Raw genomic sequence first — 14,912 nt, forward strand, 5'->3', positions numbered from 1 at the left:
GGAGAGACCTAACTATGTTAAGAGCTAAAACAATAACCTTCTAGAAAAAAACATAGGGGAAAAAAAAATCATGACCTTAGGTTATGCAAAGAATTTTAGCTACAACCCAAAAGCATGATGTATAATAAAAAATAAATTTGTTTGTTATACTATAAAGCTGTAAAGAGTTCTTTATATATTCTCGATACATGTACTTAATCAGGTAAATAGTTTGCACCCTACTTTATTATCAGTGACTCCACTTCATTACGAAGCAGCCACGTGATGCTAGACTGATATGGCTCTGGCTCTGGTGCAGAGAGAGTGGCCTTGCCAGGCTGCAGGAGGGTGGGATTTCACATACACATGAGGAGGCATGGAAAAAGTTTCCGCACTCCCAAACGCCCAGTGAGTGGGATGAAGCATTTCTAAATAAAGCTTCATTGGGGCTATGCAAGAACTTGGGGCTTTTCGAGAATTTCAGGACATTCCATTAAAATATATCCGCAGGGTCTGTGTAGTTAGACATACAGATTTCCTGGACAAAGTGACACATTCCTCCGGAGGCAGTGAGGGACTAAGGGTGGGCAGGTCTGCACTCGCTTCCCAGCAAACCCATCAGCCAAGGCGACCTCACCCTCACATTGGCACGTGGCTGCTGGATCTAGGTACCCCACCTGCTTTTCCCTCACGGCACCCCTTTCTTTCTCCTTACAGGCTTAAGAAAATGGTGGACAATTTCCACTTTTCTCTTAACCACTTCTGGTAGGCCTAGCTCCTCAAAAACCACATCATGCTCCTAAAAAATTTGAGTTTATCTAAGTTAAAAACATTTGTACTTCAAAAACACTATTGAAAAAGGGAAGACACTGTAGCTGGTAGGCTGTAGTGACAGACCAGTCGAGGAAGAACACCCAGGGCAGCAGAGAGGGTGTAGGGGGCCTTGCACTTAAAAAGGCATTTCAAACAAAACAAACATACTCCTCATTTGGCTGAAACCAGATGATGATCAGGGCAGCTTGTTTAGGACAAAATCCTCCAGCATGGTCCTTGCCCGAAAGCCGGTCGCAAGCTAGCTGGGAGATGACAGGTCACTCCGTGGTTGTATAGACCAGATTTGGAAATCCTTACATCCTCTAAATGTCTTTTGCTGTTAAAAAAAAAATAGATCAGTTTTTAAAACCAATGGTTATCAAGGGATACTGGGAGGGAGAAGCACCGAGGAATTCAAAGGCAGTGAGCCTGCTCTGTATGCTACTGTGACAGTGGATATGTGACACTGTGCACCTGTGCAGACCCACAGACGTACACCTCCAAGAGTGAACCCTGAGGTAAATGATGGTCTAGAGTTGATAACGATGTGCCCAAGTAGATGCGTCAGTTGTGGGAAGGAGTTCTGGAAAATCTCCTTGCCTTCCTCTCATTTTGCTGTGAACCTAAACTGCTCTACAAAAATAAAGTATATGAAAATAAATAAATATCATCCTTACCAAAAAATATCAGGCAAGAACTTTTTTTTATTCTTTCAAATTTTTAAAGATTTTTTTAAAAAAATAATACTATTATTCAGAAGTGATAGTGTTTAATAAAATATCTTGTCTCTATTTAAAAAATAATTCAGAAGGGCTGCAGATGTGGCTCTGGTAGAGCACTTGCCTAGCATGAGCGAGGCCCGGGGCTCTGTACCCAGCACCACACACACACACACACAAAAAAAAAGAATCAGAAAAGTATTCTGTGAACCAGGTACAAGTAATAACTGTTTTGATTGAACTGTAAAAACTCAATATTTTCATCTCCTTTAAAGGTCAGTAAATAAGCAAGATGATTTTATGTGTTCAAAGAAATTTATTATTAATTTTTGGCAAGGACCTCTCTCTCCCTGAGAGGGGGAGTTGGGGTAGGTGGCCAGCCAGAGAGCACTGGCAACCTCCAGAGGCAACCAGGGCCCTGGTTACCCACCCAGCACACCACACGCTCAGTGACACTTGGGATGCGCCTCCCCTCTGTGACCAGGACCTTAGAACCTGGAAGGAAACAGGTGTTAATCAAATAGCCACAGAGATACATAAATTCAAATATGACAGATGCAACAAAGGAAACGCCTCAGGACACGGGGCCCGTGTCACAGGTTGTCATCTGATGTGGTTAACACGAGTTTAAAATGGAAAAATGTCTTTCTAAAACCGATTTTAAAAAGAATGCCAAAGGCCATTTAGTGAGCTGATGAAGATTCTTCTCGAGAACCTTGAACCTCAACATACACAGGCAGGATTGTAATTGTCACCATGAATATTTCATGCTTCCATGAAGACATTGAGTAAGTGTGGTTGGGGACGAGATAGGCATACTCTGTGTGTCTTTCTGTCACAAAAGGAAGACAGCACAACAGAACCCGAGTGGCCCTGCTGCACAAATAGGCTTTGAAGCCCCACAAGGGTGTGTGCAGAAAGCAGGAGCCAGGAATGGCAGAGTGTTGTTTCTGCCGCTCGTCACATCCTTTTCTCTGCCTCTTGTCCTTAAGCTCTTCTGTCTTTAGCCACCAGCCTGCCTCCTGTGACAGTGTGGTCGATGTCAGAGCCTCTCTCTTGCAGCATCTCTCTCTCTCAGCATCTTCTCAAACCTTCAGCTCTCTGTGGTCAAAATGCTCCCAAGTCTTTACCTTTGGGCCTGGGGCTGTCCCAGCACTCAGTGTCCTGGACAAGCACCCCTGACCCATCCTGGCTCTAAGCTCTAAGGCCCAGCGGCCTTCCCCCTCAGGAGCCTCACCCTCCTGACAGCCTCAGGTGGACCTGCAACACCTTCTCCTTCTTTCTCTAGACCAGGGCCTTCCGACCTGAGTGTGTTTAGATCCCCTAGACAGTGCTCTGGATTCTGACTCAGTAGGCTAAGAAGTTCCAAATGATGCCCATCGCTGCTGCCACCACCAAGGACTGTTCATTGCCTCCCACCTGTCCATCACTGTGAGGTCACACTGATTCCCAAGGACCCCCTTTCCCTATTAACTTACACCCAGACGGTATAGTGGGGGGTCCGCAATGCCTTGCCCACTCCGACCCAACCATCCTGTACCTACACCCAGGTGCAGCTTTTAAGAACACTGCAACACTGACTTCCTCCTCCCTTCACTTTCTTCAAGGCCTCTGCCTTCTTGGAGAACACAGTCAAGATTCCCCAGAGGCCCCCCATTACATAACCCCAGATTCCTGCCATCACTTCTTTCTCTTCCAACAGTGACTCTGCTTCACCAGACTGACATTCCTTTTACCAAAGACTCCATTTTATTTCCACTGCTTTTGTAATGGTGTAGAGTATCAGGGAACAGAGAACTGGGACCTGATCCCAAGCCTTCCGCCACCTAGGTGAGCCATGGTGGAGCTGTGCATCTATTCACGGGGCCTTGGAGTCTTCATCTTCACCATACCTGGTGATGGCAACACCTAAGTCCTCTCTATCTGGATTATCAGAGTGCCATGAAGATTGAGGAAAACATACATATGACACAATAGCTGCCCACTGGTCCAAGATGTTTACAATAATATGTGCAAAATATTGTCTCTGTGATGCAGCCCAGGGCTGTGGCCTAATCCTGTAGAAAAGTTTCTCTGGTCAAAGTTAAAACATAAAACCCAAACTCATTGGCCATCCATTTGAGAAGACTGTTCTCAAATCAGCAAATGGTAATTGAGTTGGTAAGTGTTGGAAAGTCACATGTCATTCATTTTATTCTTAGTTAACTCAAGGCGACAGGCCCTGGCAGACCCAGGTTCTCGTCGTCAGTCTCAAAGAAGCCAAGATGTACACTTACCGTGTCAAAAGAAGGGTTGTCAGCATTTTCTCATGTTTGCTTATGAAAAGGTCTGAACTGGCAAAATAAAATTGCATTCTCTCCCTTTTTAAATTTAATTTTCTCTTTAGGAAAAAAAAAAAAAGACTTAAAATAATTTTCCTTTATTTTCAAAGGCTTGCCTCCAATTCCATCAGCTTCCAGAACGGGCTTTGCAGAGTTCTCCATGAGGGAACGCATGAGGGAGAAACTGCAAGCTGCGAGGGTGAGCAATTGCATGAATATTCTCCTCCCTGCCCATTGCCATTTTGCAGGGTGTGTCCAGCGTGCTTTGGGTGCTCCCAACCATGCAGATCCCAATACCATTCCATTTATTTTTCAAATTCTAAATGTTAATGTAGGATTTTCCATTGGCACTGATGAAGATTATGCATGACAATTGATGTCATTCTTCCAACCAGTCTCCCCTGCTCTAATCTCTTGAAGGTATATTACACGAGCTTATTGCTGGTTGTTGTCTAGTGAGATGGTGACTGAGGTTTTCATTCCTCATGACATGTAGCAGTAGTTTTCTGTTTTAACTTTTAGTCCAAAGCAGAAAGTGCGTTGCTGCAGGAAATTCCCACCCCACGACCCAGGCGCTTACGAAGTCCCAAGGAGAGAGAATCGGAGACTGAATTTGGCACAGAGGTGAGAAGTGGACCATCTTACTTTGACATGTATCTTCTCTACTCTCTGGATCCATTTTCACTTCTGTAAAATAGGGATGATACCAGGACCTCAGGTATTGCTTTGTGGATTCAGTGAGGTAATGTGTGTTCACAGAGTTTCTGATGGCTCCTGGCACATGATCTGCCCTCTCTATGTAAGTCTGCGCCATCATCAGAAGCTATAGTCAGACAGAAAAAGGGAAAACCAGTTGGAATACCTTGGTCAGTAATCCAAGTTCACCAACACAAGCCACTGCTTAATCTCTTTGAATGCAAACCTCTGAGAACACATAAACATCAAATGGAAATAATACTGAACAACCTGGCCTCCACTAGATACGACCAAAATTTCTCTACCTGTGATCTTGGTCCACTGTCCAGGTGACCTAGGATGTGATCCTTTAACACACTCTACCTCTTGCCCAGCCAGCTTCATGGGAGATGCCTGCCTGTCATGAGTCCAATAGGCTCAGAACACAGCGAGCCACACCTGGACCTATAACAGCCTGACCTTGAGGAGTTCAGTGTGGGTGACAGGCACATTAGCAGCTACTGGAGGTACAGGGGGATTCAGTCCTCTGATGGGTGCCCTTGGAGCCCACCAAAATGGGATTGAGGAGGCAGCATTGGACTTATTTATGATCAGACATTACAGAAACTTTTCTTTATAAGCTGTTTGGAAATGATCTTCTATGCCATGGATAATTTACTGATCTATAGGATGAAATAACCCTTTTCATTTTAGGGTTTATTGAGCATAAAATTTTGTATTTTTTCAGTCTTGACCTTCAAGGATATTTGAAGTTCATAAGCATTTCATTTCTTTGGAATGATGAAATGCATCGGTGATCAGAAGAGAAGTTTTTGGAGGATTTATCCTCAATTTAGTTTGTCCTTAGCTTCTTGACTTTAATGGTTCATCCGTCTATCATTTTTTTTTTTCTACTCATATAGCCTGGGAAAGAGATACAAAGCATTCAACAAAAAGATGATGCCCAAAGTTATTCAAGGGTCAAGTTCCGTGAGCAAAGAATCAAGTCTAAACCCCAGGTAAGAAATCCTGTCTGTTGAAACCACCCTTGTTTCTTTATTTGTGCTTTTAAAAATATTCAATAAGAGTTGGTCGTGTGCATTCCTGATTCCTACCCCATGGAGCATGCAAGAAAAGGAAAGAGAAGAGATTCCTACTTTCAGAAGTCCTAGAATCTAGCTGGAGAGATTCAAAACTGCCTCATTTGGGGAAGGGGGGTGCATGGAAGGCAGGAAATATCAGTGATAAGACAATTTGTTCAGTCTGAAGTTGCACCACCTTTCATTATGGGGAAGAGAAGAGAGTACTAACAAAAGAGCCAAAACCAAAAAAAAGGTCATTTTTTTAAGTTAACAAATTCTATATTTCTCATAATTAAGCGAAATTATCTCAGCATTGGCCTGTAGATCAATGAATCCAATTTTTGGTTCATTAATCATCTTTTCTAAAGCTTTTACTGCTGTAAATACTATATTTATGTGCTTACCGGGACGTAAATAATTGCTGGCTCTTTAGAAAGTAACTAATTAGAGTTACTTACTTAAAAAAGGCTTCCAATTGCCTGTTGCACTTGTTAAAATTCATTACCAGTCATCTAGCACTTTCCACAGAGACAACAGTTAGGAGGCCTAAATGTGCCCGAGAGCATTAGCGTCAAGCTGGCTGTCAGCTAATTGTGTGGAACTCGTTTGGTACAAAGCGTCTGAAGTTGCTCTTGCTCCCTGCTTTCCTTAGGCGCCCCCAGGTTTCCCTTCTGCAGAAGAGGCCTATAACTTCTTTACTTTCAACTTTGATCCTGAGCCAGAGGAATCAGAGGAAAAAACAAAAATGAAAGCCAGAGATGGAACTAGTCAAGAGGAGGAGGCAGGGGAGGAAGAGGAGCCACCTGTCCAGGGAGGAAGCAAAACGGTATTGAACATGATGGCCACGAGGAGGGGAAAGACTGCCGGGACAGACGAGGACGGGGATGGCCTAGTGAGGAGGAAAGTGGCCAGGCACCTGCCAGGGCCAGGTGGGAGAACTCACCTGTGGCCCAGTCAAGCTGTAGGCCTGCTGCTTAGTGAGTGGAGTTAGCTTCCCATGGCCTTTGCAGCTCTTGGGTGCACCCCACAATTTGAGTAGTGAGGGCCTTTGTTAACTCTTTCCCTCTTTCTCGTGTAGGGAAGAAAAATGAGATAACATGGTTTACAGATTTCTCTTGCTAGACTCTGCACAGCGATTAGCATGCATTTCACATGCAAACTGCTGGTTAAAAGCAAAGGAAGCCGCACTTCCTCTCCCCACAACCTTACCAGTGAGCAGCTTTGTGTGTCCAATACCAGAACCAAGCTACAACCCAGATTCCATCATTGTGATGGGTATTTGTGAGACAAAAAGAAAACATACCACTTAAAAAGGGACAAGGTCGAGCTGGGGTTGTGGCTCAGTGGGAGAGTGCTTTCCTCAAATGTATGAGGTTCTGGGTTCAATCCTCAGTACCGCATGAAAATAAATAAACAAATAAAGGTATTGTGTCCATCTACAACTAAAATATATATACATATATATGTGGACAAGGTCTTTTTTAAATTTAGTTTTTAACTGATAACATATAAGAATTGTATATATTAATGGGATCCCATTGGGCAAAGGTCTTAACTAAAACTTTCTCCATAGGAGATATACAGATGACCAATAGATAGGTGAAAAGATGTTCGACAACACTAAGCATTAGGAAAATGCAAACTAAAACTAAAACTAAAACCACTTCGTGCCCATCAGAGTGGCTGTTATTAAAAATATACAGGAATGAGTTTGAGTGAGGATGTGGAGAAACTGGACTCTTGGAGCCTGCTGGGGGCATAGAGAATAGTACAGCTACTATAAGCAGTATGTGACTCTTCAAATTTTAAACACAATTACCATATGATCCATGAGTTCTACTCTGAGGATATACCACAAAATTTTGAAAACGGGGACTTGAATAGAGATTTGGACACCAGTGTTCATAAAAGCCAAAAAGAGGAAGCAGCCCGAGTGCTCACTGACAGATAACCGGATGAGCCGATCGTGGCACAGAAATGCAATAGAAAGCCATTCAGCCTCCAAAAGGAAAGAGATTCTGACATCTGCTGCCACACAGATGTCCCTTAAAGACATTATGCTAAATGAAAGGAGACATTCAGAGAGTGATGAATATTGTGTGATTCACTTCCATGAGATAACTAAAGTAATCAAAATCATAGAGACAGAAGCTAAAATAGTGGTTTCCATTGGTCTGGGGGAAGAAAGGAATGGGAGCTATTGTTTAATGAGTATAGTTTCAGATTTCTGGAGATGGGTAGTGGGGTTGGTAGCACAACAATGTGAATGTGCTCAATGCTGCTGAGTTGTACCCTTAAAATCATTGAGATGGTAAATTTTATATTACATATATTTTGCCACATTCAAAATTGAAAATGAAAAACAGCCGAACATGCCAAAATTTGCATAGTTGGCTTATTTCTGTGCTTCACTTATAATCTTCTCCCTCAAAGCATGCTTCCCAGAAATGTATTTTCCTAGCTAGGTCTATGAAAGCTTAGGAACATTTCACTTTATTCTATAGTATTCATTTAACAAGTCAATATTCAGGTCACTCTGGCTTGGAATCTCTCATGATTGCAGCCCAGATGGTCGAGGCTGCAGACATTTGGAGGTGGCTGGGACTGGAGGATCTGTCTGCAAGGTGGCTTATGCATCTCTCCTTGGGGACCACCCCATAAAATTGCTTGAGTTCTCATGACCTGAGAGATGGCTTCCCCCAAAACAAGTGATCCAAGAGAGAGACTCAGAGGAAGCCATAGTGCCTTGGGGGACCCAGTCTCAGAAGTTCTGTGCTGTCACTTCCACCACACTCTACTCCTTAGAGGCAAGTTCTGAAGGACAGTGTGGAAGTCCCCAAGGTTTAAAAGGTATTGTTCAAACATGGATGCCAGGTTTGCATTTTTAGAATAAGAGGAGAAATAGAAAGGATATAGGTGAAGAAAGAGAAGAAGGAGAAAAAGTTTGAAAAATAAACAAAATTTGCATACTTCAGTTAATACAGTCCCTGGGCTTAGAAATTGTACATGCCTGATTTTCTCTTGTCCTCATGAAGTCCTAAGATGTAAATTCTGTTAACATCCCCCACGTTAAGGCTGATAAAACTGAGGATCAGAAAGTTAAATAAGTTCCCCAGTCCCCCAGGCAGCAGGAGGTGAAGCTGGGCTTCAGAGCCAAGCCATCCAAGCATAGCCTGTGACCCCAGCCCTAGGTCCATGCTGGCTGGAAGGTTAAATGCCACATGACTTATGTGGCCAAGTTCTTTACATAAACATCAAAAGGGAGGTCAGCTTTGTCGGGATTTTTGACTCTTCTGAGTCAGCACTCTCTGATTTATATATATATATATTAGTGAAAAAGAATCAGCAAAAACCCACTTGTTAAATATGAAAGGTCAACAATTCTGTGCTTTCATGAAACGCAAGAAAAGGTAAAGGTAATTTTGTTGCAAGACCTGTTAAGTTTGATAAGCTCAGTTATCAATAATTATTTTCCCTAAGTAAATTAAAAATCTTGGTCTGATTTTTTTCTTGTTAATTTTTAACATCTTGCAGGATGAGGAAGGGCTACTGAATGGTAAGGATGCCGAGGACTTCCTTTTGGGCTTAGATCACGTGGCCAATGATTTTGTGGCTGTCAGACCTGCAGATTATGAAAGTGTCCATGTTTGGCTGCAGAAGGAAAAAGAAATCCTCTTCATACCCAGTAGACTGACAGGTACTTCCTCTTTCCACTTTCCTGCTCAGCATGGATATCCTCTTTTTCCTTCAGGTGAAATATGGCTGATATATAAGGATGGTCTTGTTAAATATGAAAGGTCTAACCTGATTTCTAGCAATCAAGAAAAAAATCTTAAACAAAAAAATGTAGACCATGAGAAAAAATCCACTAAAAAATAGTCATTCAGAGAATACAAAAGAAACAACAGGGAGCTGTGAGGGCCTCTTCATCAGATCAGTGGCCAGTTCTAGGGACCAAAAATATGTGAGGCCCTGAGATTCAGGCTGGGTGAGGTTTCTCGCCCTCGGGGGTGTGGCGGGGTTCTGGAGTTGGCAACATCCAGTGAACCTGCATTATTACTCCAGGATTCCTTTGTAGCCTGGTCTTTTTGTTCTTTTCCTCTAAGAGTGCCCGCGGGTCCTCCTGTTTACCAGCCCTAATAGTCCACACACGAGATGACAGAACACCTAAGTCCTATAATAGATGTTCTGTCATCTCTTGTGTGGACTTATTCAAACATATAAGTTGTATATTAGAGCCACCACATTAAAAATGACTTTGGCATTTATTTTGATTGTGAGCATTGAAGGAATAACATGAGTGAAGTGCCTACTATTGTGTCTCACACATAGTAGGTCTTCAAAAATCTAACTCCTGTCTCTGCCACTTTACTATTGTTGAGAGCAGTGGCTTCCAAAGGAGAGTTTACTCACCACCCCCCCGGGGGGGTGTAGGAAGAGCACACCAAGACCCTGCTTATGTTTATTTATGGCCTCATCCTTTCTTAGATTAATTTTGGAGGCACCGCAGTGCATGTGTAATAATAAATAAGCAAACATATATTGGATGAGCAATTAAAAATGTTTGGATGGAAATTTTGGAGACCACTAGCTAGATTCATGATGAGCTGGTATCTGGCCTGTGAACGGAGGTGAAGCATTAGCTTGCCCCGTATTTTCTGAGGAGGAGAGATGGGTTTTTCTAGGCACACTGGTGTTAGTTGGTGGATATGCAGGAATGCAGTGGCCAAGTGGCCACCTAGCACCGTTGGGTATTGCTGTGGCTCAGAGTGAGATAATGACAACACAGATAACAAGTTCACAGTAACCATGAATTCTGAAGTGACATCCTGACCCATACAGGCCACCCTCTCCCAACTTCTCCGTCTCTTCTGGTCCACTCCGCCACAACAGACCCGGTGGTCTGGTTGGAATCATTGATCTGCTTGAGTGCCTCCCCAGCACAGAGCCCCAGACCCTCTCTGTACCCGAAAGCTCCCCTTGCTTGCTCCCTGGTCTGCTCACTACCCCAGAATGTTCTGGAAGATTCTGCTTCCCCAGCATGCCCAGTCTTAAGTGCAGTCATGCATTGCAGAACAATGGGGACACGTTCTGAGAAACACATGCCCGGGTGAGTCTGTGACTGTGCGCACATCACAGGATGCTCTTAGGCAGACCTGCCTGCCCCGCTGCACAGATAGGCTCTGTGTTGGAGCCTGAGGCTTCCAGGCTAGCACCCCACCACGTGTTACTGTCCTGAGAACTGTAGGCAAGTGACACCTGATGGTAGGGACCTCAGTCCTGTTATGACCCTATGGGATGGCCATCACACACGCAGCGTGCTATTGATGGGACCGTCCCTGCGTGGAGCATGGCTGTAAACACTCTGCCCTCGATGGATTCGCTCTCCTGCCCCATCACCAGTTCCTTCCTTCTCAACCTGCAGGTGCCATTGTATCTCCAGTCACCTCCAGTGAACCCCTCCCCTTCCTAAATCACTGTCACCTCTGCATTTTCTGCATCTCACATCACTCTCTGGCATGACCCTGTGTGCGCCTTAATTTCTTGATGTTGCACATGGCTCGTCTTAGGACCTAAGTGGGGTTACAGGGCAGGGCCTGGTTTACAGTGTAAAGCCTGGAGAGTGCTGGGCATGAGGAGGCTCTCAGGGAGGATTTGTTTTATGAATGAAGAAAGAATGAACAAATCCATGAGGGAACGGTCACATTTACTCAATGAGACCTCCCCCACCCCCCCCACCCCCAGTGCTGGAAATCAAACCCAGGGCCTTGCAAGTGCTAGGCAAGCACAGCAACTGAGCTACACCCCAGCCCTCAGAGAAGCTTCTACGTTCACAGAGCATGCCCTCATACTTTATGTAATTCCGCCAAGAACACAGTGAAGTAAAAACTATTATCTGTTGTACAGAAGGAACAGCTTGAAGAAATGGCTAGCCTGGATTCACTGGGTTGAAGGGTACTAGAGCTAAAACATGTCCCTGGGCCCTCTGATGTGAATATTTCATGATGATTCTTCTCCGTAGGCCACACTGCAGAGTCAGGTCCTGAATTTTTTATGTGCTGTCCACACATTCATCTTTTCCTTGGTTATGCTTCTGGAAATTAATCTGGTGAATCTGCAGTTCCCAAGAACATGAATGAAATCTCTGGTGATTGTTTAGATTCACCAAGCAGGGTTTGAAATGTTCAGGCTGACACTAACCTTTATCTATTTGTGGACTCTCTAGTGCCGACCTATAAAAAGCTTCCTGAGAATGTGCAGCCCAGATTCCTTGAAGACGAAGGCCTTTACATTGGGGCAAGACCAGAGGTGGCACCCACCAATCGGAACATCATGGAGAACAGACTGCTGGTGCAGGAGCCTGTGAGTGTGGGCCTGCTCTCCTGGGATCCTGGGGTACTGGACACCTCTGTGTCCAATACTGTCCTTTTCTTTTGGGTTTGTGTACTGAAGGTGATTCATTCATTTTTGTGGTGTGTGTGTGTGTGTGTGTGTGTGTGTTTAATTTATCTTACGAACATTTCATGATCCTCAAACAATACAACCTCTCAGCTACTCAAAACCCAGCCTCCTCCAGCCGAATCTGAGCTTTCTGCTAATCAGATGCTGGCAACCTTTCCCTGTTCACAGAATTTTTAGTGTCCATAGGCAGACTGGTCTCAATTTCAAGTTTGTCTTCTATAGTTGTTTCCCCATTAAATATTTAATGAACAGAACATAAATTTTTTTCTCAAGTATTTAAGCTTTTTCTTAAACTTTCTCAGGGACAGGGGTAGTCAGGGAATTTTAGGGAGTGGTAGTGAAGTCTCAATTTCCAGTGGAAACAAACTCTTAAAGTCCTACTGGGGTAGGATGAAGTACGTGAAATATGAATGTCAACACAGAATTTCCCTAAAATTGTTTATTTTGTTAACCATTTTCTATCCAAAGAGAAACAATTTTGGTCCCTCTATCTGCTCGATCGCAGGGAAGGAGGTGGTTCGGAGATGACGGCAGAATCCTAGCTCTGCCAAGCCCCATCAGGCCGTTTCCCTCCAGGCCGCTGCTGTCAACTCAGGAGCAAAGCACCAAGGCAGAGCTGGAGACCTTGTATAGAAAGGTACCTCCCCTCTTTCCCCCTCTCTCCCCGTCCAGTCCACATGAAGATGAAACAGAAGGCCTTGCTTATTGGAGAGCTTGGGGTGCTGAATTTTTAACTTCCACTTTGATTTTTTTTTTTTAATTAATTCCTAAGGAGCATGAAGAACAAACAGCAGGTAAATACCTTGTCCCTTCTAGTCCCTTCATATACAAAGAATGAGTTTACTATCCAGGAATACTCCTTCAGCATCTTTATTTGCATATTCAGAGTAGCCACCCTAATTTCTATTTTTTGTCTTTTGACCCTCTCTTTTCTCTTCAGTTATCACACATACACTGCAGGATAATTTCCCACTCGTTATCTTTTTATGATCTAACTGGAGATTTGCTACACCTGTAAATCCTTTTTATTGTATTGTACTAGGCTCTGTACCAAACTGCCCAATTTGAGTCTTCCCTGTACTACTTCGTGGATGAGTTTGGTCCTCAATCTCTCTGTGCCTCAATTTCTTCATCTATGAAATAGACACAGAAATAATGTCTACCTCCTAGGACTACTGTGCAGATTGAATGAGATAATACACATGTATTGGTCTGTTTCATATTGCTGATAACAAAATACTTGCAGGTTAGAACTTTATAAAGAAAAGAAGTTTATTTAGCTCACAGTTCTGGGGCAGGGCATCAGTATCTGCTTGGCTCTACTGAGGGCTTTATGGTGGAAGGCATCACGGTGGCAGGAGTCAGAGAGAAAGCCCAAAACAGCTGAACTTGCTTTGTAACAATGCATCCTCTTGAGAACTAGTTCACTCCAGGAGGCTAGTATTAACCTCTTCTGAGGACAGTGCCATACCACCTAACCACCTTCCACCAGGCCCATCTCTTAAAATTTTCTCTACCATAAGAGGACCAAGCCTCCTGAATCTTTGGGGGGGAGGGGAGGGCAGATGAACCATTTCCAAACATGGCAGCATCTGAGTACTTAAAACAGAGCTTAGTAAGGGTTGGCTGTGATCAATGGGCTTGTCCCCTCTCCTTGTTAACTATGGCTCTTGCTTTGCTGGGACCTCTTCCTTCAGAAACTCTCATTAATTTGAATTTGAAATATTTCAGCCCTGATAAAACAGTGTGAGGGGGTATAATGATCCTTCTGTGAAGTGCGGTGAAGAGCAGAGAAGACAGTTTCAGCTCAGAGAATCTGGGCAGTGGCATGCTGTCTCACTGCTCTGGGGCTCTGGGCAGGTCCCTGTCCCTCCCTGGACTTGTCACTTTAATTGAAAAGTAAGAATAATCATGATTTTCTCTGCCTCCTCGAGTCAGTGTCAGGGTTGAGATGATATATGGATGTGCCTCTTTTAAAAATTAGAAGTTTCTATAAAACGTTGTTATCAGAGACAAGTACTAATGAATGGCTACTTTGTAAAGAAATATGATCCTGGGAGCAGATTTGCAAAACAAGCACAAACCTGAGCTCAGCCCATGAGGGATTCATCATCTATTTGGTTACATGACAAAGACACATGATATAATTAGTGATCGAGACAGTAAGAACTTAGGCATGGATCAGCCTTCAGCCCATCTTTTCATTCGTCCATCCATTTCAGCATGAAACACTGATATCATGAAGCTCTAAATCGTGGGTTAAAATTAGAAAACAGGAGAATAATTAACATGGAGAGTAGGGCATGAGGGAGCCCAATTAATCTTATCTGTCCCCTTTAGAAGTTCTAAACTAATTTGGAAATGCACTGGAGTCAGGGATCAGGTTATCAGTTGTCCTATGGGTAAGTGTAGCTGGCAGAACACCACCTGGACCCAAGACCAGGCAGCTGCCTAGTCCACCTACCATGAACGACGTTCCCCACCTAGACATAGCTGGGCCTAGACATACGCTGAGCTCCTACGTGGAGTGCCAAAGAAATTATGGAGATCTCCTGGAGACAGCTAAGACAGTCCAGCCAGAGACCGCAGCTTCACCTTGCTCAGCCCAAAACCTAGAACCAGGATCTTGGGCTCCAGCCAACTATCTTTCAGAGCCATTCCTCCTTTCCCTTTGGGAAGCAGCCAGTGGGGAGTGGGAAACTGAATAGAAAAGGACAGTATTTACTTCCAGTGCTTTTTTTTTTAATTGACAGACAACATAACGTTTTAAAATTATTAGTGGTGGCCAATTAATGAATACATTACTTCATAGTTATCATTTTTCATAGTAACATATAACATCTACTTTCTTTGTGCATTTT

At 43.7% G+C, this 14,912-nt stretch overlaps 1 protein-coding gene across 12 annotated transcripts in view; it reads left to right on the forward strand.

Moving 5' to 3' along the window:
• Cc2d2a (coiled-coil and C2 domain containing 2A) overlaps nt 1-14,912 on the forward strand; it is a 99,100-nt gene that overhangs the window by 18,867 nt on the left and 65,321 nt on the right. For 11 of the 12 annotated variants that reach the window (XM_048784209.1, XM_048784211.1, XM_048784214.1 and 8 more), the window contains 7 exons: nt 3,943-4,031; nt 4,355-4,456; nt 5,431-5,526; nt 6,242-6,415; nt 9,124-9,286; nt 11,816-11,952; nt 12,557-12,688. In XM_048784209.1, coding sequence (XP_048640166.1) covers nt 3,943-4,031; nt 4,355-4,456; nt 5,431-5,526; nt 6,242-6,415; nt 9,124-9,286; nt 11,816-11,952; nt 12,557-12,688 — 893 coding nt within the window. The remainder of the gene's footprint in view (nt 1-3,942; nt 4,032-4,354; nt 4,457-5,430; nt 5,527-6,241; nt 6,416-9,123; nt 9,287-11,815; nt 11,953-12,556; nt 12,689-14,912) is intronic. The other variant, XM_048784213.1, reaches the window with a different exon arrangement.

This window comes from Marmota marmota, unplaced genomic scaffold (genome assembly GCF_001458135.2).
Source record: "Marmota marmota marmota unplaced genomic scaffold, marMar, whole genome shotgun sequence".
NCBI lineage: Eukaryota > Metazoa > Chordata > Mammalia > Rodentia > Sciuridae > Marmota > Marmota marmota.